The sequence below is a fragment of the Patagioenas fasciata genome, chromosome 9, assembly GCF_037038585.1.
Source record: "Patagioenas fasciata isolate bPatFas1 chromosome 9, bPatFas1.hap1, whole genome shotgun sequence".
NCBI classification, from domain to species: domain Eukaryota; kingdom Metazoa; phylum Chordata; class Aves; order Columbiformes; family Columbidae; genus Patagioenas; species Patagioenas fasciata.
The window spans coordinates 27,144,805-27,169,897 of NC_092528.1; the positions used below are offsets into that span (position 1 = coordinate 27,144,805).

Here is a 25,093-nt window from a genome sequence, read left to right on the forward strand (position 1 = left end):
CTCTCTCCTTTGACTTAGTAATGGCATGCTTTTGTTGTTCTTTTTTTTTTTTAAACCAAGTTAAATGAACTTAAGTGTTTCACAACCATAACACTGGAACTTTACCAGTAACCTCGGTTTGCTCACTTTATATAAATGCAATTTTGATGAACTTGCAGGATGTACTTGTTTCTTATACTACAAATGAAACACACCAAGCTTGGTTTCATTATTTTCTCCTGTCTCTTGTAAACTGTTTAAAAATATTTGTCATTCTAGCCATGAAGCAACTCCTATACATGAATAAGATGACATATGTATATAATGGTAGTTAAAAATCATTTAATGGTTTGGATACAGGCTTCTTAAAAACCTGGGAATCATTAAATCATTTCCTTTTTCCACCCACTCTGCTTGTACTTGTAGAAGTGACTTGAACTATGCTCCTAAACAGAAAGTCATCAAATAGGACAGCAGAGGTTTGCTCAACGCTTTCACTAATGTGATCTTCTGCAACTCTAAACCTGCCTGTTAAAAATTAGTGTAAAGAATAAATAGCAGAGTAAAAACCAAACCAAACAAACAAAAAAAAAAAACCCAAAACAACCAACTTCCCTCCTCAAACACCTCAAATAAAGTAGAATAAAGTCTGTGTTTAATTTAGTTTGAACAGAAAAGTCAGGTTTGTTTGCTGCTGAGAAGAAAATATCATAATCCTTGCTCTGTTAGTAGCTGCACAAAGGGCTCCCGTGGGTGACAGGGCGCTCTGACCGTGCTTATGTGAAGCTGCTTCCCTCCTTCTGTGAAGCTGCTTCCCTCCTTCTGTTGCTACCCCTTGCAGTTATAAACAGGAGACACCAGGTGAGGGAAAATTACAAAACAAGTTTATTAAAGTCTAACAGAAAACACTTCAGGCTAAATATGTACAACCCCCTCCCTTCCCAGGGGATTATAAAATTGAGAGTTGAGCTATATACAAATAACAGAGGAAAAAATATATATACATGAAAGATACTTTAAAAATAATTTAACCAAAAAATCAGTTACTCATCCTTAACTGAACTTAATTCTGCAAGGCTTATCAACAGCCTCTCCATGATTGCAGCCCTGAAATCCTTAACATGGGACTTGTCCATCCTTGAAAGTTTTTTTTGAAACGCATGATTTCAGAAAAGTTGTCATGCTTGGTTTGTGCCCACATTTAGGCACATATTTGGAAATAAGTGTCATACAAGGAGTTATTCTCACGTAAGATTTCTGAACAGCCAATTCAGAAATTTCTAGATGCAGATAACCTATTCAGGCAAAACTGGCACCAACATCAATGCAAAACTGACTGAAACAAGTGTGACAAATCATATAATTTTCTCTAAATTACTGTTAATGGAATTATTACAATTCCCTCTTTCATTTTGTGGGTAGGGCTCAAGAAGGAGATGTCTGCGTAAAAAATTCCATGCTTTCCCATATTATTCCCTTACAGACAGTTACCAATACTGTTACAAACCTTGTACCTCCAAAATGAACTCGGAATCTGTAAGCCCAGGAATTAGATGTGCAGCTGATTTCCATGCAACTATTGGCAAAAGGTACAATAAGGACCTGTGTCTTCAGGTCCTGCAGCACCTGGCCTCAACACACCTACAAATAGTTATATACATATATATATATTTAAAATCTATATTCTAAGAAATGAATACAGTTCATAGAGATCATACCTCAGCAGGTGAGATATCTTCACAAAAGGTGAGGATAAGAATCAAAACTCTCAGATGGAGACTCAAGAGTGCAGGTAACTAAATTATTGCTCCAAGACAAAACTACAAGCCTGTGTATTCTATTAAGAAAGGTTAAAATTGTTGTCTTGTAAAAAATAATTATCTTCTTGTCTATAAAGAAAACTAAATGACTAATAAAGCAAGTGCTACTGGTATAAGTATCTAAACAAATCCTGTATAAATCTAAGCACTGTATTTTTTAAAAAAGTCTGAAATCTAAGAATACAGTAATAAGCTATAATTTTAGAAATATAAAACCAGCCCAAACACACACAGTTATGGAATGCATTTTCTATGCAGGAATGTGGGGTTTTAAAAACTATTTTTCCAGAGCTAGTTCTCTCTTGTTGTTATTTATCCTGGATCTGTTAATCTTCAGATACTTTTCCTCAGATAAACTAATACTATGCTTTTGTTATCTTCCAAAGCTGTTTAAATATGAAATTTATTAATCGTATGGTATTGTTTATTGTCAGGATTCATGACTAAAGCCTATGTCTATCCCAAGACTTCTGCTCTATTTTCAGAGAGAGAAAGTAAAGAGGAACCTTAAGACAAGTGTGTAAAGTTCACTTGTCAAGATTTTCATCTTTATTGTTCTTCAGTCATAAATGGCAAGACTAAGGAATCCTTCAGGTGCTACATCAGTAACAGAGCTACAAAATAAAAGGCAGGGGAAGGGGAAAATGCCAAACAGGAAAGAAAAAATCAGAGAACTTAATCCGTTGTCCTTTGCCAGCATTCCAAAGGAAATGAGCTGGTCATAAATGTTGTAGTGCAGATATAGCAAAGAAAATACAGGGCAGGCAGGTATGGCAGTATTTAGCTTTAGTGGACAGTTAGAAGCGCCTACATTAAGAATGCTCCTGGTGAGTATGGTTGTAGTCCTTGCTGCCCACAGTAGACTTTATCAGCAAATTGACCATGTATTAAAGCAGAGAATACGATCAAGCAGCAGAGTTTTAAACATGTCGCATCTTAAGATGATGAACACAAAGCAGTTAAAGGTCTATTACAACTACAAACATGTAGAAAAACGGGAGGGAAAAAAATTTTAAAAAAATCTAGAGTCATGCTGAGGAGTCACGAGACCATTTGCAGAATGTTTAAATGAAATCCTCCAAGAAATCTGTCACAAGTCTGTTTAATTAAGGTGCAAATTAATTATTACTCCATGTAGAACAGAATTGGTTAAGAGGTATGTCCTATGCTTTTCTATTCATCAGTGTCTGGACACAAGGCATCAGTGGAAATAAAATGCTAGCACCAAGTAAATAACCAACAAATAATATCTTTAAATGTATTGTTGGTACATTATTATGTTTCCTTACTATTTGACAATTACTTAAATAATGCTTACATTATGTTAATGGCACAAACTGGCAAAACAGAGTATAAAAGTACTCCTATTGTTAACAAGTCTTAAAGTGATGACCCCACCAAGACACTAAAAATGTTGCTCTTGAAAATGTACATTTATCAGTAATAAAACACACCTTTCCATGAGTCTTGCTAGATACTACTTTTGTGCAGTTACTGGGGACAAGTGACATGAAACAGAAAGCAATACATAAATACGTCAGTTAAAACAATCAGTCCTACTCTAACCACCCCTTGCCTTGAACAATATCAATCTGATGTTTATTCTTCTTTAATGTTCTTCACGTAGCATTCACTTTATTATTTTCACAGTGAAGGGCAGGATTTATTTCCTCTTCTGTACCTACTGTGGAACACTAGAAGCACTACTATTAAAAACAAAAAAGGATTATGAAGCTATAAGTCATGTGTTACATTAAGTCAATGCATCTTTCAGTCTCATCTACACTTATCCACATTCCAGCTCTCTTGAGCAAATGCTACTGTTTGTGCCAAAAAATTTTAGGGATGTGAAAAATAAATCCAGGACAAGATAAAACAATGCTGGATTCACTTCAATTAAAGAAGAGGAGGAAAAAAGTGACCTGTTGGAAAGAATACCCAGTAGCATCTATACCACTAGAACCCTCTGACTTACCACACTACAGAAAAAAATAATTAACCACTCCTTTACTTGCCTTATCAGGAAAATATACCCAAAACTTTCTCTCCCTCTGGTCAGACTTCAACTGAAGATGGCTACTGCTGGCACACAGCAGGAATTCTTTGCAAGCACCTCACCAGAGCACAGGCCTACCTTCTGTCAAGTACCGTTACATCGCCTTGGAATGCAGGAGTACAAGCTTGTTAGTGTTAATACATTCAAATGATTATTTTTCCCTTACACCTCTGGGTTAATAAACTATCAAATATGGCTTTAAACATCTGCTCTCAAATGACACTGTGATGCATCGGATCAGCAGGAACATGGGAGGAGATCTCCAAAATACTTTAAGATATTGAACAGAGAATTCTTAAGGCAGGTGTTGCTGGAAAGGAATCGTCTCCCAGAAATCAGTGTTAATTGCAAACAGAAATTTGATTGTGTATGAGCACAATTCAACCAAACCAGAAAGACAGCACTGCACAATGGAAATGCCTTACAAAAGAAAAAAAGACCAGGTCCAATTCAAAAAGTGTGACTGCTGGCTTGCTTATGTTCATCTTACCAAAGTACCCAAGTTCACGACCAAATTACCTCAATGGCTCCGTACTGCACTGTCAGTATAACTGCTGCAAGAAAATAAACTGAGGTTCAGAATATCCAGTCACAGCAGATCTTAGTAACGTTTCTGATGAAGGAGACTGACTGCCCGTCATGGGCAGCAGCATCTGATGGTCTTCAGTCCCAATGGGAAGGGGAAGTGCCAAAGACATCTCTGAGGGTTTCACGTCTATGGACTCCGATAAAGGACTTTTCTGACTCTGAATGGATTCTTGTTCATTGAAAGAATTATCAAGCGCGTTACAATCAGGGGGAGTTTCAGATCCTGGGGGAAAAGAAAAAAGTTCAAAAGCTCCTGCAAAAATTCTGCAAATTCCCTTTGAAATGGCTGTCATACACTTGGAGTGTCAAACACTGGCCGGGCAGCTCGGCTGTCAGTGGCTTCCATCTGCTGCGAAGCCCAAACCAGCAGTAAATACAACGTAAGCACCGAGAATTGCATCCTCTGCTGCTTGTAGCATGACAACTACATGGATCACACATTCCTACTTGATGTCTATTTGGCACTGTACAGAGAACAAATCCTTAACATCATAGTGAACAAAGATTTGGAGATCAGGTTTAATTATGAAGGTTTCCTTAAGATTTTCTGTCCCAGAAAAACAAAGAACCACAGCCACACCTAAACATTATTTCTTTTAACTGACAGCAATATACAGTATATCATTCATCCATAAACTGATTTTGAAGAAAACATCTGTTAACTCCATCCTACTCAGAACCATTACAGTTTTTATCCAGTCTTAATTAAAATCACTGCTAACAGATTCCTCATTGCCTTCCTGTGTGAATGCAGCCCACCACTGCTCTTGGATGCCTTTCTGACTAAGCCACCTGGGTTCTTCTACGGAACTGTGCTCTGCAGCCTGTTATTTCCGCGGTGCGGCGCTCCTGCCTGCTGTCTGTCTGTCCGTGTGTCCATGAGGGCTGACCCACTCGCTGCTGCTCTCACCTCACCCTCGCTCCACAGGGACCTTCCTAAACGGGGCTGCTCAAGCTTTTCACATTCAAAGCTGCCTCTGCGTGCTACTTGTTTTCTCATCCTCTCCCTCACCTGCTCCATCTGTCCAGATCCAGACGTACACAGACACCTATTATTCCTTCTGTATGACAGATGCAAGGAAATTATTTGTAACAGACTGAAGGAAGGACAGATAACGAGGCATCTGGAGCCAGTGTTGAAAGAGGCTGGAGATCTGAACACCTCTGTGCTTTGTACCACAGGTAAGTAATATATATCAAATTTCTTCCTAATCAAAATCTGGTATCTAGAATAGGACTTGAATGTATTCAAAGAAGTCTTTTTAGAGCAGTATTGGCAGTTGGGAACATTCTCCCAGCTGTCTGATGATGTGTGTTTGCCGATCCTGCTTTAACTTGGATTGACGTTGACTGCATACATAGAAAAAATATTTCACTGTTGCACTGAAAATATTTGTGCCTTCAAGATGTAAAGTAACCCTTGTAACCAGCGTGCCTTGTTCACCTCAGTCACTACTGTTGTGAAGACATACTCCTAAAACATATTCAGAAGAGGCAAAAAACTTCCTACAATTCAGACTATGCCTTCATGTGGGAAGCTCTCCCAAGTTACTGGGACAAGTAAGTATTTACATAGAGAAATTCTTGTCAGCAGCAATTCACTTCTATTTTGGTTCACATGTGTTTGCTTTGGCAATGCAAATGCTTGGAAATTTGTCTTGAATCTACTTTAAAGTATGTACTTTATGCTTTAAAAGGTTTGGGTACCTCTAAAGCGGATGCTTTTGGGTCTAAAGAGAGCTACTATCAAAAAAAATACCTATTCAGCATGGAGGAAAGCAAAATAATTGATGTAGTTTCACAACCTTTCTTTGCATAAGGAACTCACCTGTGTGAACTTTTGTTTTGTGCTTCTTGAGGTTTTTTATATCTGTGTAAGAATTTCCACACATTTCACAGATAAATGGTCTTTCACCTGAGAAAAACAGTTTGGCCGTTAGAACAACCTTGAAATTGAAAGAAAACACAGAGATGCAGGATAATAGATTTCAATGTCATATTTTAAAATGCAGCTTTGTAACTGTTATTTTGTCTGCGTGTCTGTATTCAGAATAAAATTGTTTCCAGAACAGATTAAAACTAAGCGTAAGAACCCAAATGTTAGAAGAAAAGCCATGATTATACATAAACACCTATGCTGTTACACAGGTATTAGTCTAAAAAAGGCAATTAAGTGAATATTTAAATATTTTCTTTAAATTCTGTAAACAGAGAGATACATAAATTAAGAAATTCTGCTACAGCGCAATATGGAATATTTTAAAGGTAAAAGGGTAAGGGTAGAATATTATTTATAGTGCAGGAAGCAGCCTGTCTGGAGACTGACCTGTATGGGACCGAAAATGTTTATTGAGCTCTCCGGAGGAAATAAAACTCTTTTCACAAATGCCACAGATATATGGCTTCTCTCCTAAAGGAAACACAAGGAGTTTGTTATTTCAATGCATAAACCAGAATATACATAAAGAACTGACCAAAATGAAACAGAGGTAACGTCCAAAGGGAAGAACAGGAGACAGGAGTTGGATGACAACTCCAGAGTAACTCCCAACCAAGATTTTGGGGTCACTTCCTGTCTCCAGCCCCTCCACAGGCAGCCAGGCCTGTCCCGCTACCTCGGTGCTCCATCTCTGCTCACCTGTGTGTTTTCGGGAATGGGTGATGAGAGAACTCGAGACAGCAAAGGCTTTTCCACAACTGTCACACACGTAAGGTTTCTCTCCCGTGTGGCGACGCACGTGGTAGGTGAGCGTGCTGGCCTGAGCAAAGCGCTGCCCGCAGCGATCGCACACGTAGGGCTTCTCGCCGCTGTGCTTCCTGCCAAACAACACAGACACCAGTGATCTCCAGGCAGAAAGGAAAGCAACAGCTTCCCTCAATTAGTATTTTATTCCCAAAGTTCCTTGCGCTAATGTTCTGTGAACTAAAATCTGAAAAAACTGTGACTTTGGTTTTGAGATAGCAGTTTCTCGTGGAGCGAAAAATCACCATCTGTTAACTCTGGGAATCAGCGCGCTCGTGATTTCAGTGGTAGCTGAACTGAACTACAGGCCCTGCACATGTTAATGGACCATGAGAACTCAGCAAGTTTTGCATTACGGTGTACTGAAAGATAAAGCGATGATTCCCAACAAGGGAACGTAATTCCCGCTCCTGCAAAAGGACAGTGAAGAGCAAGAACCGTTCTGTTTCACTTCCCATGAAGGAACTCCCTCCTCCTTGATGCTACAAACAGTCTGAACCAAACCAAAATAAACCAAAAAACCACTCCCGCATCATTGCCATAAGGATACCAGTACGTATGCCGTGACATTCATAAATCACAAGCCGCTTCCCTAATAAACAAGTATGTAGCTGTAATTATTCTGTTATCCAATGTGAGAGAAGACCTGAGAGAAAAGGAGTAGACATGACCAAATTATGTGAGCACTTCATTTGTGCTCTCACTTGAGTAAATTATTCTGTTTAAATAAACACATAGATAAGTATTTGCAGGTTCTCGCTTTTGCCTACCTGGCATGAATCTTCAGATTGCTCGAAGTTGCAAACTGCAGGTTGCAGACATCGCATTTGTACGGTTTCTCTTCGCCGTGATGCATCCGACTGTGGAACACTAACTGGCACTTCTGGGCAAAGCCTTTGTCACAGAGTTCACATTTGTACGGCTTCTCCCCTACGGAAAAACAAACCCCTTGTACCCTCTGCATTTGCTAAGAACACTTTCCAATCCATTACCTGAGCAAAACTCAAGTGTCTGTTGTAACACTTTTTACAAAGAACATCTTGGAACATCCCATCATCAGTCCACCAAAGTGGAACATGCCAGGAGTATAGCGGATAACAGACCATTTTTGAACACATTGCTTTTTAGAGGAAAAAGGTAATAATTAGTATTTCTAATTATGCCATTTTCCCTACACGATGAATGCTACTACTACATTTTCAGACTTTTTGCTGGTTATGTCTGTTCACGATTTTGAATATTCAAGATGAAGAACCAGTAAATCATCTGCTTGTTCTTGCCTGTCAAACAGCAACAGCTCTGCAATGTACAGTCTAGTGCCTCCATATTTCTCGTTAGCACCTGCTGTGGATGCTACAGGTACTTCTCTGACTATTCATGTTTTCTTAGTGATCAAAACACTCTCACTGTGCAACTCTGCAGTCTTAGATGACAGCAACTCAACAATTCTTCAGTATACTGTGCACATAAAACACCAAAATAAAAGTATTTGACATGTAGCAACCAGCACCGTGAAATTCCCTACCTACCCACGCAAAAATTCCCAGTGCAACACCCTCAACAGTTTAAAGTGCAGCAAACCGTCCCTGAATGCTCCTCACAAGCTCCATCTTGCACGTGAATCTTTGGTTAGTCAGTGGCTGACAATATTTGAAATCCTCTCCCTTGGTTAGTGAAAAAGCAAATCCTTCTCCTGCAGCTGCACCTCAGCACCTCCTACTTCACCCCTTTCAATCTTCACAGCGCCCTGGAAAGAGCTCCACTGCTGGCCTCTGCTCAGAGTTTTCCAAAGGGGAAAAGGTGCAGAAATAAACAATTTTTAATCTGTTTTCACTGTTACTTCAGAATCCTGAATGCCAGTCACACAAGGAAGAAAACTACATAAACCAGGTCCCTCTGCTGCTCGCTGGGCTAAGTCCAGCAGCAAAAGCAGCAGCAGCAGAACAGCTGCATCAGACCAGCCTGAAGAACCAAACAACCCAGTATCAAGTCTTCCATCTCCAGAGAGAACACAGGAAAAGATGAGCAAGCACAGCGCTCCGGCTGTATCTCTTCCTGGGCTCCAGCAACCTGCTGCTCATAAACTTTTTCACAGTTCATAACTGATTCTTCTTTGATGCTTTGTCCAATAGCTCTTGATACAAGACAAACTTCTCATTATGCTATTGAATGCAGAGATCATAACACCATTGCACATTTCAGCTGCACATTTTACAGAATAAAATCCCAAATGCTGTAGTAATTCAGCTACCTCCCTTACCTTTTTTGAAGACCTATGGGAGAAATTACCTACTCATCAAAAGACTGCATTTTTTCCCACTTTTGTTTTCAAACTTATGTTAGAAGTTTTTTAAAAAAGCAACAGAAATTCTGGTATCAAGTACAGTGAGTTTTTCACACTCTGCTGGTGATAGTTTTTGGCATTCCATCACTCTACAGAGTTAAAGGGTAGCCAGCTCTTCTGAGTCTTTCCAGAAACAAAGATGCTCAGACTAATAAGGTCCACTACAGCTATTTAAAGTAGAAACTATGATTTTGTACTGAAAAATGCTGAAACAAGGTAATGCTACCAGGATACAGGTACTATCCCTGTATGCATACCAGCAGCAGCTAACATTTCTAGAGGAAGTCAGAATGCAAAGACCTTTTCAGTCCTGCGCTCACAGGTCTCTGCAGTCCCGGAGACGAGGCCAGCGGCTTACCTGTGTGAGTTCTTACATGTGTTTTCAGCTGGTTGCACTGGGTAAATGCCTTCCCACAAAGCTGGCACACATATGGCTTCACTCCTTTGTGTATTCTCATGTGTCGACGGAGGCTGCTGGCTTCTGAAAAGACTTTTCCACAGGTGTTGCACACCGGCTTAGCTTTGGAGAACTTCTGGTCAAGCTCTTCGCTTGAAGTCTCCAGCTGGTAAGTGTTCTTTTCGCTGGCTATGTTGGACAGACAGTGCTCCTTCAGCGCACAGCTTTGCTGGGGCTTTCCCCGTTTCTGTTTTGCTGCAATAGTCTGAACTAAGAGATCCTGAGCTGCCAATGTTTCGCTTTCCACCACAGCTGCCAGCTGTAGTTCGGAGTTATCACTGCCCTGGGCAGCCTGTTCCGTGATCTGTGTGGCCAGCTTATTCGTATCTAAAAACATTTCCACAGATGCGTTCTCGGTCACGTCGTTCTGATATTGTCCGGATTTATTCTGTATGCTTTTGGGGGAGCTGAAGTTCTTCTTTCGCTTTTTGGTTTGAGGAGATTTCTTTTCTAAAGCTGTTTTCTTTGCCTGCGGTTCAACCAACTCTGCAGAAGCAGCATCTGCTTTCTCCCGATTATTGTAATCTCGGAGAGTCAGCAGGCAAGTCTGCTGATTCACTTCAACATTGCCAGTGATACTGGATGTCTCTGTAGAAGAGGGATTAGCTATAAAAGCAAAGTCTTCCATCTTGATTTTGCATTTAGTGACCACTTCTTCTACTTTGAGATAGTCGGCTGCCTGGTGAATTTCTTTAACATTCCAGCTGCAAGAAAAAAGAGACTTGGGTGACAATATTCTGGACATAACGAAGGTTTGTTCTGTACCAACTGTATCAAATACAGCTAAAGAAAAGTTACACTGTCAGAAAATGTAACTTCAAGAACATATACAGGAAGATCTAATCTCTTAGTGCTGTAGAGCTGTAAGACCGCAGTATCACGATTACTCCAGAACCACAGCCAGTGGCATCTGCAGAGCCATAGAACTGAGAGTTTTATTTTAGGTTCTGTGCCTTTTGTAGAATTTTAAGTTTAAAGCCCAATTGTAAGGTGGGGAGGCTAGACATGGGGTTGTTGGTCCAAAAAGCTCAGAAATCACAGCTAAAAAGATAAAACACTGGAGAATAAAATGCAAAAATTATCACTCTATAATCCTTCTGCCAAAAGCCTTAAGCAATTTGCAAGCAGCGCATTCACCTCAGCACTTCTGTGAGGCAGGTATTAATCCTGTTTTATAAAACGATTTGCAAACAGTCTTAATTCTGTATCAGCTGTGCACAGACAACATTAACACCAAGCAAGTCCTCATTTCAACTGCTATGCACTATTTTCAGTTCCTGCAACACAGGCCTTGATGGTTTAGAATAAAATAACTTTGAAAAGGTGGCAACTTGTACCACCAATGAAGCTACAGCACTCTGAAGAGAGATTAATGGTAAATAACATCATTCTATCAATCTATTACACAGGAAATGTAACTGAACAGTAAGTAGCCACAACTACGCTCTGTACATGAACACAGCTGTTTCAGTGTCCTGTGTTGGACCAGCGCTGAGTTCAAAGTGCACCCTCCTGGTGTCCCCCATGTACCCACCACAGAGGACAACCGCATTTGCAGCAGTCACCTCAAGGGACACAGGACTGCATGTGGGCAGAGCTGCGGGTGTCACCTCCCCCTGGGTGAGACTTGTACTTTCACCTCCCTCTTCCTTCAGAGATCTCAGCTGCTCAGAACAAATCCAGAAACTCTCCTGCTGTGGTCCCAGACAGACGTCAAGAACGCTGCACACTTCTGCTCTGCGTAATTTGCAACGCTCCAATTGTTAGCTTCACCACACGGCTCTGCACACTCATCTATTAATACTTGTAGCTAATTTAAAAACCAAACACTCTACATCTGTGTACTTAAATTATCAGGGATGAGTTTTCAGGCATCAATAGCAACAAGGCTTTTTGAAATGCATTTGACAGCAGACATTGAGAAAAGAGTTAAAATCCCAGTATACATAGTTCTAAGTGTCACAGCTCCCATGCGATAATCTCTCTTTCTCCCTAAGAGAGAAGAATTCTCCCTGTACACGAAAACACACAATGCGCACAAAATCCACACAGTAAAGGGGCAAACACTTTTTCTGTGAGACATTTTGGGCACTGCGATATGTGAGTTTAAGTAACAGCTATGCAAATTCTAACAAATGGAATCTTTTAAAATCGTGCCTATCCTCATCCGTTCCTCAGACTTCAGTCTCTACTGCACACACCGTTTCTGTGTGTTCACTGCAAAAATTGACTTCTACGATCCAACTTTAGAAAGAACACACATATCCTTCACTCTCCTGGAGATAATGAAAGATTGTTAATCCCTTCCAATTAACACAGAAAGGCTCAGAGAGTGAAACTATCAATCAGTGAAATATAAGACAACAAACCCTTGTTTTGGCACTCACATACCATGCGGTGTCTTAAAACATAAAACCAGATTATCTTCAACGTCTAATACATATCATACCTGCTACTATTTGTTCCTCCAGAACTTATTACAAAGAACAAAAAACCCAGTGCTGCCTTAACACAAAGTTTACTTCCCTGTTCTGTTTCCCCCTTTAATAGCGTATGTTACCTGTCAAGATTTAAGTTTCCCGTATAAATAAATTCCAGGAGTTTTTGGAATCCATCAGCTTTCACTTGAGTCTGATCCAAAACAACATTATTGTCAGATGCGTCTCTGTAAAACGCCCCAAAGTACTCGCTGAAGGAGGCAAGCACATTTCTGTGTGCTTTGAACTGAAATTCGCCAATAACAACAGTGCAGTCACACAGAAAGCCAGCTTCTCGCTGCTTGTTCAGTCTCTCCAAAAGGTGCTCACAGTGATGGGAACACTGCATTTTGATAACGAGCTGCAGCTTCTTCGTCCTGATCTGGGAAAACAAATCAAAACAAAAAATCGATTTACATACAAGATTTAACTTTGTTTCCTGCCCTAACAGAGTAAGTTAATGATTAGAGAAGATTCTGCGCTCAAGTGCTGCAGGACGGTTGGCGCAGTGGTGCTTTTGTGGGAGATGGGTGGATCCTTCTTCACTTGGGGAGCTGCTAATTTTAGAGACTGACCGAGGGGGCGAGGGCAGAGACGTGTCCACTCCCCCACCCAGATGAGAGGATTACCTCGCCTAATCTTACGAGCCATCGTGTCAAAACTGGGCTCCAAGGGGCCCGTTGCAGAAAGGGGCCGCCCAAGGCTCCGACCGAGCCGCTCCCGGGGCTCAGTCGCGCTCCTTGCCGCGGGGGTCGGGGACGGGCAGAGCCCGGACGGGGGATCCCGAGAGGCCATCAGGGCTCCGGGGGAAGAGCCGCCTCGGTGCCAGGGGAGCAGCCGCGGTGCCGCCGGGTCACAGCAGACGCGGCCACCCTGGCTCCACTCGCCGCGGGACGGGACGGACCCGCAGCGCCCGCCCTCGGCCGGGCCCGGCCGCGCCACCCCCGTGTCCCCCGCGGCCAGGTCCGGCTGACCAGGCGCCGTCCGTACCCCTGGCACTGCCCGCCCGCCCCGAGAGCCGCTGCGGCGCCGGCGGGGCCGCCCCCGGGCCGGCAGGAAGAGGGCGGCGGCGCCTCACGCACCTGCGGAGGCAGCGGGCAGGGAAGCGGCTTTCGCCTCAGGCCGCCATGTTCTGATGACGCCGCGCGCGCCGCTTCCGGGAGGTGACTTCCGGTGTCGCGCCCATCAGGGCGGCTGGGGGGGCAGCGGTGGCACCGGAGGACACAACGGGAAACGGGAGCGGTGACGGGGCCACGACCCGTCCCTCTGAGGGGAACGGGCAGGGCAGGGCAGGGCAGGGCTGGGCTGCGCTGCGAACGGCTTCCCGCGAGGGTCGGGGAAACGCGGACTACAACTCCCATCATGCAGCGCGCCGCGGCAGGGCCCGGCGTTAGCGCGGCGAGGAGCAGTGCATGCCGGGAGATGTAGTCGCACCCGGCGGAGCGGAGCGGGACCCGCGGCAGGAGCGGAGCCGGCGGGACGCGCTGGGCGGGTTGCGGTACCCGAGAGGCGGGCGGGAGGGATCTAACGCAGCTTCTGCCCTGCAGATCCTCTCCGTGCGCCCTGGATCGGTAAAAAAAATGGGCTTAATGTACCTCATAACGCAGCAGCGCTCAGGGGCCTCGCCGTCACTGTGCGTGCAGTTAAAGCCAATCTAGAAAACGTGTTTTTGAATTTCGGAGATGTGGTACTAGCAGCGTGCAGCCCAGCAGGGGGCAGCTCGCTTTCAAGAACGCAGTGACCTACACGGAGAAAAAGAGCAGCCCTGCCAGTGTTTCCGCCCGGTTTCGAACCGGGGACCTTTCGCGTGTTAGGCGAACGTGATAACCACTACACTACGGAAACGCCGCTTGGTAGCCGCTTTTCGGCGGTCCCTCTATTTGGATCTCTCTCCGCTGCCTCTGCTCCCCCCCAAAATCTCCGTCCAGCCTCGCACCGCTGCTCCAACCCCCGGGCTCACGCAGGGAACCGCATCATCCTCCTGGCAGCTTCCCGAACACCCCCGGGGCGCCCCGCAGTCCCCGCTGCCAAGGGCCTCCCCTCGCCACCTCAGTGACCCCTGAGCTGCGGGGTGCTCCAGGGACGTCACCCACTGCCCCTTCTCCACGCACACCATGAGTAACAGCGTTGGTAGGAAGGAGGAACTTCAAGATCTTGCTCTTTCGTGGAATATTCTAATTGATTTTCAATATATTTGTAGATAAAAGGCCATACCGTTTGATAATATATCACATTGATGTGTCATTCTGAATCACTATTGCTTACAAATCTACCCCTTGCTGGAAGGACTGCTGTGTTGGGAATGAAGCACAGACATGGAAGGTACCAACAAAAGGAGCTAAAAAGCCCAAGGAAATGAGAGGAGCAGAGTATGATAAGGGTCTTTGCCTGCTGGCACCAGCAAATGCAGGTGGGATGAGCAGGACAAACGGGGCAGGGCTGCCAAGGAGGGACATGAAGCACTGCAGCTCCCACAGGAACAGAGTGGGGTAGTTTCAGCATGTTTGTCAGAAATCAGACTGAAACAGCCCCAGCCAAGGAGGAGAAATAGAATTGTTTGGCACTGCCAGCTTTGCATTACAGTCACATCGGGCAGCGTCTCCTCTGCGGGCCTCTGGCTACGGCTGGAGCTTGGGGAATGAGGAAATGACTAATCCGCCTGGATTGTCTTGTGCTCCAGGCACTGAAATGCCTGATCTTGGAAGGAGCTGTAGAAAGGAACTCAGCTTTGCCATCCTTTGCAAAGGGAAACACAAGCCAAATCCCAACCCGTGGGAGGAGAAAGAAAAGCCAAGAATGAAATAGTAAAGGCTCCAGAAGAAAGCAGTGACAGGGAATGGGCAACAGAAGGAATTTGGAAGTGGGCAGTAACACTATTCTCTTGAGTTTGGCGGTGGGAGCTGCAAGATTTCTTAACACCACTGCTGTCATCATACAGAGGTTTCTCATAGCTGCAGGGATGTGTGTGTAAGAGGTGCCACAAAAGAGCATTTTTGGGAAAAAACAGCATCCTTACCAGCTCTTTTCATGCTTGCAACATCTGTCATGTCGATGTGGAAAAACACCTGTGGGAATGCATTTGTGCTCTTAGTGGCATGCTGGGATCACAAGATCTATTGTGCACAACTGTAGCACCTGATGTGAAAAGGTTGACATCGCAGCCACATCTCTGCCCAGTTGCTTGCTGCCCCAATATTAATAACACCCATCTCACAGCTGCCGAAATTGCTTGGCCTGTGAAAGGGCCAAAGGTCTTTGCAGTGTTTTTTCAAAACAACACACCCCATTTAAATGTACACAAAGTGCTTTTTCCTGATGTTCTTTATCTGGGTCATCCCCAGACTACCTTGACCAAGGGGAGGTGCTGGTGTTGCCGTGGAGACCAAAGTGGAAGAGCACTTGTCCAGCACCACTGACTCCTGTAGATATCAACACATCAAAGGTTTCGTTGTCTTGAAACCCCCTTTCACCCTCTGAACGGTAGATTTTCAAGCTCTGCTCCAGTTGTATCACGAATCGTCACTGTGCTGTTGGCATAAAGATTTACTTCTATTCCAGTCCTTCCTGGTGACTTCAGCTCTTCCCCTGGAATGAAGCTGAATGCTTAAAGGAGGAGGTAGTTGGCGTGGTCCCAGGTGGCGTTAAGGTGAAAGTCAATGTCACCCCTGACGGGAAGCTTTTGGTTTGGACAGAAGGCTCCTCGCTTCCCTGAGTGCCTTCCAGACAATGCGGATTATCGTGAAGGAGTGTAGGGAGGTTGAACCTAACACGGTGCACGGCGAACGTTTGTAATGTACATGTGATTTGATAACAGATGTTACTTAACGCTTAATGGAAAAGAACCCGAGATTACAGCTACCTGGAAGGTTGTGTATAGGGGGAAGTCTGTGTACACAGCGTGCCTTTTGAAAGTCCAATAAAAATCACGTCTGGCACAGTTACTTCCTTCTTAGTCCAAGAATATATCTTTGTGAATAGGTGTAGAATGTGTTTTTAAAGAGGTTCTTTACCAGAACAATGCTGTGTGGTCTATGTACAACTGAAGTTAGAAAGACCGAGCGCTCTACACTATTGCTTCACACTCCATTGTACCTGCAGGTCCGCACAGCCTTGAAACACTTTGATTTGCCGTGGAAATCTTGGGGTCAGAAAGCAAAGACACAGAAGCCGTTCTGCGGAACGTGATGCAGCAGGAGGAGCCCAGGCGAGCGCTGCAGGGAGCGGGTATCTCACCGGGGAGAACGCGCCCTGCACAAAGAGATCATGGCGGAGACAAATACCCTCCTGCAACGGAGCACAGGGGCTGGGGCAGCCCCGGTTTGGGAGAAGAGGGGAGTTTCTGGGCCTGGCTCCTCACCTAGGGGTCCTCGACCGCATCGGGCAAAGCCTGGGCGAGGGCCCTGACCCTAAGCGCAGCCCTCAGGCCGCAGGTCCCGGCCTTGAATCCCAGATTCCACTCCTAAGTCCCAGGCCTGACTTCGGGTTCTGGGTCCAGGCCCAGACCGCACGGCCCGGTCCCGGGGAAGGGGCGGGGAGGGGGGGGCGCGGCCAGGCGCGCGCCCGGGAGCACGTGGTGCGGCGGGGGGACGAATGGCCCGAGCGTTCCAAACTCCCGCCACTCTCTCCCTCCCGTCCCCTCTCCCCGCCGCAGCCAATGGAGCCGGAGGAACGTGCCCCCTCGACCAATGGAGGCGCAGCGGGCGTGGCCGCGGAGGGTTTAAGACGCCCCGCGGGGGCGCCCCCACGTCGCGTGGCGGGTGGGGAGGCCCTGGTGTCACTAACCCTAATGGCCGCCGCCGCGCTCCCCGCGCCCGTCCGCTGTTTTACTCGCTGACTTTCAGCGGACGCGGGGAGTAGCCCGGGAGGGGGGTGGAGGGGAAGGGGTTCCGCCATCAAAAAACGTCAGCGAGGGGTCTCCTCACCCCGGCCCGCCCTGGGGTCCCAGTCCCCCCCCATAGCCGGGGGCCCGCCGCGGAGGCTCCCGCCGCCGCACCGCCCGGAGGCCGCGGTCGGCCGGCTCCCGCCACTGCCGCCGCGAAGAGCTCGTCTCTGTCAGCCTCGGCGGCGGCCGGGAGCGGAGGGGCGCGCCCCCGCGAACTCGGGGGCCCCAGCAGAGCAAAACGGGAGCGGCGCCCCCGGCACCGACCGCCGCCGCTTCCCTCAGCCGTGGGGCGCGCGGCCGGCGCCGCTCCGACACGCGCGCGGCGGCTCCGCGTGGGTTCGCCCTTCCCGGGCCCCGCCGCGCGACCCCTTCTCCCTCGCGCCCGACCGTTAGGGCCGTTAACCGCCCTCCGCCGCCCCCTCCCCAGCCCCCGCTGTGGGGCGGGCGGGCATCGCGGGCCGGGCGGGCCCCGCGCCGTGGACTGAGGGGGGACCCGGCGGAAAGCCGAGCCGAGCGGAGGACCCCAAGTGTGAGTTCCCCGGGAGATGTTTCGCATCCCCTCCCTCCCAGAGGATGGGCCATAGGACGGCTGGGCTCGCTCATCCGGAGAGCTCTGCGGCCATGGAAAAGCACAAAAGTTGAATTTTGCTCATCGGCTTTTAAAACTCTTGAATTTTACTCATCGGCTTTAAGAAATCTTGAGTTTTACTCGATTTTTAGAAGTGCAGAGCTGAGTTTCTGCAGAAATGTGCAAGGCTCGAGTACAGCGAGCTGGTGACAAATAGTTTGCTGAGGTGTGGACGTGAGGGGGAAAGTGTTGGGGCTTGTCTCCAGCCATTCCTCTCCGTGCCGAGGCTCTGATCTGCCATGCAGCAAAACCTTCTGTTGCATTCCAAGCCACAGCACCGGCTCCCTGAAGGAATCATGCAGGGAGCCCATCCTGTGCCGCTCGCCATCGTGGAAACGCGCTGTGCAGTTACCTCTGCTGTTGGAACCATTGCAAGTCCTCAGCTGGGTCCCACAGGGACCATGGAGTCCAACTCCTGTCCTTGCATGGGACAACCCCGCAGGTCACACCATGTGTCTGAGGGTGTTGTCCACTCTCTTCTTGAATACTGAAGGTAGGTCTAACCATAGGCCGAACTTTTCCTGTTGTTCTGTATCAAGCACTTATAGAAATTTACCAGGAATGCAGGCACACGTGCTTGCGGTGTGTGATGGAAGCCACACATTGCTCCACTGTCCCACCGCAGGTCTCACCTCAGCAGGAAACAGACATGGCCCTAGAAACTGGGTTTGGGCATGACCCAGTGCTCTATTTACCCACTGATCAATAATTTCCCGGGTGTTTGACCAGTGCCATCTTGTGGCCTTCTTTTCTTTTTTAATCTTTGTACAGAGGGTGGGAGTAAACTTGGGTGCTTAATTTTTTAAATTCAATTTGAAGGAAACCTTCTGTTGCCAGAATAAGTGGAAATGGGAGAATCTGACATTGCACACTTGAAGATGTAAAGGTCCTTTCTGGTAGTGGAATCTGAATGTTGCTTAATAAAGTTGATCTAGTCAAAGCTGGTGTTGGCTCTGCCTCTGGTAACATTCTTGTTTCAAAGTAACTTGTGTGTTTCCATTGTTTTATCTCGTTTCTGAGCAACAGCTTTCACTTCGCATCAAAGACTTCATTTCAGAATTACAACTAAACATGCGAAGCCAAGATATTTCATGTGCTTAGTACGTTATTTTTTTCAAATGAAACTCTTTGTCTTACCAGTGTCATTTCCCTGAGGAAAGTCTTGTTTCCTAAATATATCTGATTTGTGGCATTTACAGTGATTTTTTTTCCTCTGCTGTCACTTTTGAAAGAGGCGATAAGCTTAAACTGCCAAGTTTCTGTACGCATGAGAAAGTGGATGCTCTGCAGATCGATGTGTTGGAGAGGAAATGTTTAGAAACCGAGAACTTGGGCTACTTTTGTTTCTATTTACCTATAGTAGGAAGGAAAACTGCAATAAGGTTTTGTGGAGACTGCAACAAATGCCTCTATTTGTAAACAGCCCGCAGCTGCCTTTCCAACCCCTGTGAAGAATTCCAGAAAAGGTGCTACTGGGGCTTTTTAGGAATCAAAACAGAAGTTCCCAGTGATTTCTCCTCGAAGAGTTTTAAACCATTTTGCACGTGGCAGCCACCACGGTGTGTCAAAGATGTTGTATTTGATGGCTCTTCTCTGAGCTGAGCTCAGCTGGCAGCTCGGGGAAGCAGGTCCATCTCCGCATCAGGCTTGAATCACTTGGCAGTAAGTGGATTTTCTTCCCTGCAGATCACAAGTGCTCTTGTAAACACCTTCAGATTAGTCTGTTTTTTGAAAGAATCTCATGTTATGCTTGAAATGTGTGTATACTGAGAAAGTTTACCCTCAATATGACGTGGAGTGATACAGAGAGAGGTGGTGACTTAGAAGAATAGGAGCACTTGTGCTCAATAAAATTATGAAATCACTTCATTGAGGTTTGTACTCTGTGATGTTTGTACTCTCAGATGGTTTGGGAATTAGGATTGTGCATCCTGTGTGACTTGTTATCGAATGCCAAACGCCCAGAAATTAACACCAAGTCATCAGGAGGTTCTCTAATGAATGTTTAGGTGATGAACTTTGAAGGATGTCTTGCTCACATCTGCTTAGGGTGGGTGTTTTCACTGTTTGAGAAAAGCCAAACGGCATTTGCCTTATCGGGCTGGGTACACGGAAAGTGCTTTGGGCAAAGGTGATAAAGCACTGCCAGTTGCGCTGGCAGCACTAAATGACCTCGTTGCACCCTACTAATATGTCCATGGGGCTACCTTCTTTTCGCGTGGTCATCTTTCCCATGCGCTATTTCTAAACACCCAAGAGTTTTCTGTCCCTGTGGGAAATCATTCCCCTTCTGTGGAGAACCTAATAAAATATGGGCACAACGTGGAGAAAATCCCATAGGATTGACAGGATAGCAGGAGGTGTAATATTAGGCTGCTCATGCAAACAGCCTTTTTCTGAGGGTGTTTCAAGAACTGACCTGTTTGGGGACTCTGGGGGGTGATTGTACCTCCCCCGTTACTGCATTTTCAAGTGCACATTTCTAAGCATGAGGTCTCAGCTGTGGTTTATTCTGGCAGCATGCAGCACGTGGTGAGCTGTGTCCCACTCCTGCTCTACCCTGGCCTCTTCCTTCTGTCACCTCTCAACACCATTACCCCTCCTGAGCTCAACAAGGATGCTTTTCCACTCTGAAAAACCTGCTGTATTTGAAAGCAGCAGTATTTTATCTTATGTTTGTTTTGTTAAGCTGTTTCCAGTTTGTTTTAGCTTTCTTGCATTAATTTTAAATCAATCACAATTGTTTGGGTTTTATATGATGTGCCAGTGAACAACAAACCAAAACAAGGAAGATTTAAATCAGTTCAAGAGGTTTGTACACATAGCCGAACAAACTTAAGGAAACGAGCATAGATTCACACGTTGGTATGACTTTGTGTTTAAACTTCAAGTACACTTCGCTGTGTACTTGAAATGACCAACAGAAAAGCCGGAGTTTGTTCACTTACCTAAAATTCTGCTAGATATTTCCACAAGTTGTTCACAGAGGTGATAGCACATGCGTGCTTTTTAAGAACAGTGCAAGCAGAGTTAGCGTTGAACTGCGATACTGAGTCGAACGAAATATTTCAAGTTGACCTTGCTTATGAGACAACAAAAGTGTCTTAAGGAGAAATAATAATTATCAAAGAGTAAAGAATGGTTTAATTCAAAGGCTGTTTAACCTCTGACAGGTCTGGCAAACATTAATAGAACCCTACCCTAATTCTGTTTGTAGATTGCCTCAAGAAGGGATGCTTTCAAAGCGAGGTCAGATGTCGTATCTAAGGATATTTATCAGCAAAGAGAATAGAAGAAGCGTACATGTAAATAATTTTTAAACAAGTGACTTCATGGAAAAGTGAAGTCGTATGATCAAATCTTTGTAAATGCTAAAATTACGGATTAAATGTAGTTTAATGGTATAATAACTTTCTGTGTCTTTCTTTGCCCAGTTCTCTGTATTCGGCTTAACACACCTGAGTGGGGAGATGGTTTTATCCAAAAGAGGTTTGAGAAAACCAAGGCCAGGCAGTGCTGTACCTCTGACACCACAGCCCGGTGGAACAGCTCTGGGTCTCGGTCCTGTGTGGGGTGGCTTTGACCTGTTTGATGGGTCAGATCAGGTCCATCTTCAAGTGAGAGTTCTGTATTGTGTGGCCTTTGCACAGGAAGCTGGGGGATGGCTTTTACCTCCTGCATTTATGGTTTTCAGTTTGCAGAGATGTGGTTATAATTTGGGTCTAATAGTATCTTAAAGTTAAACTTTATTTGTTAATCTTTTTTTTTTTTTTTTTTTTTTTTTTTTTTTTTTTTTTTTCTGTATGCAACTCTGCCCGCAGTAATTGGGGTAGTGTTAACAAACTCTCAGATCTATACAAAGATAACAGTGGTCAGTATTTGTATTCCTGTACAGTTCCTACTTATACCAGAACTAAAAACGATAAGGGTTTGGGAACAGAAGAGACCTTTTTCTGCTGCTCTTTGTCTAGTTGCATTTTGTATTTCAAATATTTCAATAGGATAAGTTGCAGCCTGTGGCTGGAGCAGTCTTTGGTTTCTATATCCTACCTGTGCTATGGGAAGGTCTGTTGGATGTGCTCCTGCTGTTGATATTTTTCCCAGCAGTAGATGGCAGTAGCTGTTCATGTGTAAAACATGAGAGTAGAAATCGGTGCATTAGAGAGTTTAACGTGCAAGTAGGAACGTTCCTGGGTAGGAATTGAAGTGAAACTATCTGTAAAAACTACTTCTTTTTTTCAAGTACAGCTAAACTGCCATTAAACAGAAAACTGCAGGTTAACTACATTTTTATAGAATACATTTCAAAGCAGAAATGTTGAAAGATGCTATCTAAGCTTTACAGGAAGGTGCTATAATGGCATTTCATTCCTATGTAAAAAGGAATTTAAAAATTCATTATTTCGGTGTACATTCCAGGTAAATTCAAGCGATTAAGGAGTGTTGGTTAACACTAGATTTTTATTCCTTTTCAAGTTTGCTCAAAATGGTAGTAATTTTCAGTTTATGTTTTGTTGAGAAACTAATTAAAATGTACCTTTACACAAATAAAACAATATTAATTCCTGCCTATAAACTTTAGGATTCAACTTGACAAATTAGTTTGACACCTTGACTCCACTGAAAATAGTGTCAGAGATCAGCATTTGCAGGTATTTGCTTTTAGTTTTGCCTCAAAAGATGCATTGTAGGATTTGAAACCGGAGGTGCAAATATTAGCCTTTTTAGTACACAGCCATATGTTGTAGGATAAACTGCCTTCCCCATTTCTCATTTACTTATATATATCTACTATTTGCTTTTGTGGAATATATGCTTTGTTTCCCAAAAGTGAACGTGGGAGCTATGCGAGTGAGGAAGGTAATAATCCATAACAAAGTTATAACTGAGTCACAAGACTTTCGGGAATCTTACAGCTGCAAACCAAAATTCTCATGCTTATCATAGCATTCTGTTTTGCAATGATAATGAATTTAAAGGCTAGCATTCCTCTGTTTTTGTTGAAAAGATAATCAGACTTGTGTACATTAATGATGGAATATTGGCAGTTATGATTATTTCATAGAAAATATTTTAGTGCTGCAATTAGTATTTCAATAAGGTTGTTTCTTATTACTGTATTGGTATTATCTGAATTGTACAGTTGGACACCTCACTGTGCTCTGGGAAGGGGCACAGAATGAGGCAGAAGGGATAGAAACTGCCTGAAACGAAGTGATGAAGGGGGTTTGGTCCCAAGACTGCTACTGACTCCAGATGTGCCCTTCTGAGCCTCTCAGCTTCTTTGTCTATAAAATGGTGATAACGAGACTGACCTCTTTTTGCAGCTGTGGATGAGAAGCCGAGGCAGTGCTATCCTCTTCGCCTTTCGCCTGAGGCAATAGAGCTGTATAGTTTCCTGAGATGCCGGGCTCTTCACGCATAAAACTGTCTGCTAGGTCGCAAACTTTCAGCATCAGGAAAATTTACCAAGTCTGCATGCTTAAGCCTTTTCTCTCTGGTTCAGCCTCTGAGCCTCCTAAAGAGCAGAATTCCATCACTTCTTTCATCACTCTAATATTCCTTTAAACAACTGTATCATGGGATCTATTGTACTTAGCTGTAGTATGTCTACCGTACAGTCCATGTTTTTCATCACAGGAAGCAGCTTGAACTGCTTATAACACATGGAGTATACATTTGTCTTGCTTTAGAACAGCTTTATATCGTTCAGCTGGCTTTACAGCCTCTTCTGTGTCTAAAGATAAGTATGTTTAAGCATAATCCTGAAGTTTTTATCTTCTGCATCATCAGCCTGCACTTTAGTTACCACTTCATATTATCCTCCTCTAGGCAGCTTTAAACAACCTTAGCTTGACAATTAAGGGAGGGAACTGGCAAAACGGCTAATTTCTCTCCCTTTCCTTTCACTCTTATCTTGTATTCTCTAAGGTACACGTCTTTATCTACATGTTTCCAAGAAGGTGTTCAATTAATAACTCCAACAAATCAGAGCTGATAGGATCTTTTAATGTATTAATTTAACTCTTCCTTTCAAATGGCATACCAGAAAAAATCACTGTTTTCATGTTTTCTCTATTTATTCTGGCTGTATTTTTTATTGAAGTTGCATGCTGTCGTTCTTTGATTCTGCTCCCAAGAAATTATCAGGGATTACAGTAGTGGCCTTACAGGTAACCAAGGTTCTCACTGATGTGTTGAACAGCAGTTTTCTTCTGTATTAATGTTGATTTTAGATTGGTTTAATTTATGGCAAAAAAATAAACCCACAGAATTGGTCACACAGGATGCAGAAATATTAGGTGTTTGTTTGGGTTTTTTTCCTGCTGACTAGAATGATGCAACACAGCTGATGAACACAACACAATTAATTTTCAGTGGAGAGAAGCACAACGCTTGTTCCAAGGCAGAGCTTTATCATCTGTACGTGCTCGTCATTTAGCACTTACAGAGAGCAACATTTAAAAGCTCCCCATTCGTTCATTAGACATGAACAACAGCATGTTCACTTTCCATCTGTGTTGATCTTCCAGCAGGTTTAAACTTGCAATAAGAGCTGAGATGAATTGGTATTATAAAAATATCCTCCTGACTCTCGTCTACAATTTAAATGCATCTTTTCTTGAGAAGAATCTACATCATTGTCAGTGTGAGCTAGAAGATGCAGAAATATATCATCACTCTTGGCTAGAACTGGAGATGAGGACACCCATGTCCACAGCAGGTCATTTAGAAAACATGAAATGAATTAATTTCAGTGAGGAAAATAAGTAACCAACAAGCTAAAACATGAAACTTGAAAACAAATCTCAGGTGAAGATGATGATTCTTTATTGATGTTTTTAATATTAAATATTATTGATAATGTGTTTTACAATTTTCTCTTCATATGGCTTATAAATCAGTATTCTAGTTGCTTTCAGTGGGAGCAGCAGCCATGGATTTGAAACAATCAAAATGTATGGCAAATATTGGTAAATGACAAGTAGAGTCTTGTTCCTGATTTTCATTGTGAAAACACATGAACCTTTCAGTGAACAATTTGTCTGAAATAAACTTATGTAATGTAAAGGTAACATTATCTAGTACAGAAATGAAGCACAGAAAAAAATACCCATT

General features: G+C 44.2%; 1 protein-coding gene and 1 non-coding gene across 4 annotated transcripts; both read right to left on the reverse strand.

Moving 5' to 3' along the window:
* Nucleotides 1–841: 841 nt before the first annotated feature.
* On the reverse strand, nt 842–13,609 carry MYNN (myoneurin). Of its 3 annotated transcripts, none has more exons than XM_065844737.2 (8): nt 13,547–13,609; nt 12,548–12,846; nt 9,889–10,691; nt 7,957–8,116; nt 7,082–7,260; nt 6,770–6,853; nt 6,272–6,358; nt 842–4,666 (listed from the first exon to the last, which is right to left on the reverse strand). In XM_065844737.2, exons 2-8 carry the CDS (start codon nt 12,811–12,813, stop codon nt 4,398–4,400), a joined length of 1,848 nt encoding a protein of 615 aa, XP_065700809.1. In that variant the 5' UTR covers nt 12,814–12,846; nt 13,547–13,609; the 3' UTR covers nt 842–4,397. The 3 variants fall into 3 exon arrangements, with proteins under 3 accessions (XP_065700809.1, XP_065700810.1, XP_065700811.1); XM_065844738.2 differs by lacking the exon at nt 13,547–13,609 and adding an exon at nt 13,455–13,479; XM_065844739.2 differs by lacking the exon at nt 13,547–13,609 and adding an exon at nt 13,094–13,337.
* Nucleotides 13,610–14,236: 627 nt separating this feature from the next.
* Nucleotides 14,237–14,309, reverse strand: TRNAV-AAC (transfer RNA valine (anticodon AAC)). The gene has a single exon. It is a non-coding gene; the product is annotated as a tRNA-Val (tRNA).
* Between the last annotated feature and the right edge of the window lie 10,784 nt (nt 14,310–25,093).

Excerpts from the sequence above, each read along its gene's own strand:
- MYNN (XM_065844737.2), bottom strand. The coding sequence starts at position 12,813 with ATGCAGTGTTCCCATCACTGTGAGCACCTTTTGGAGAGACTGAACAAG. Across the intron at positions 6,854-7,081 it reads CCATTCCCGAAAACACACAG|GAGAGAAGCCATATATCTGT; the intron begins GTGAGCAGAGAT and ends TGTTTCCTTTAG. Across the intron at positions 4,667-6,271 it reads CAAAACAAAAGTTCACACAG|GATCTGAAACTCCCCCTGAT; the intron begins GTGAGTTCCTTA and ends CTTTTCCCCCAG.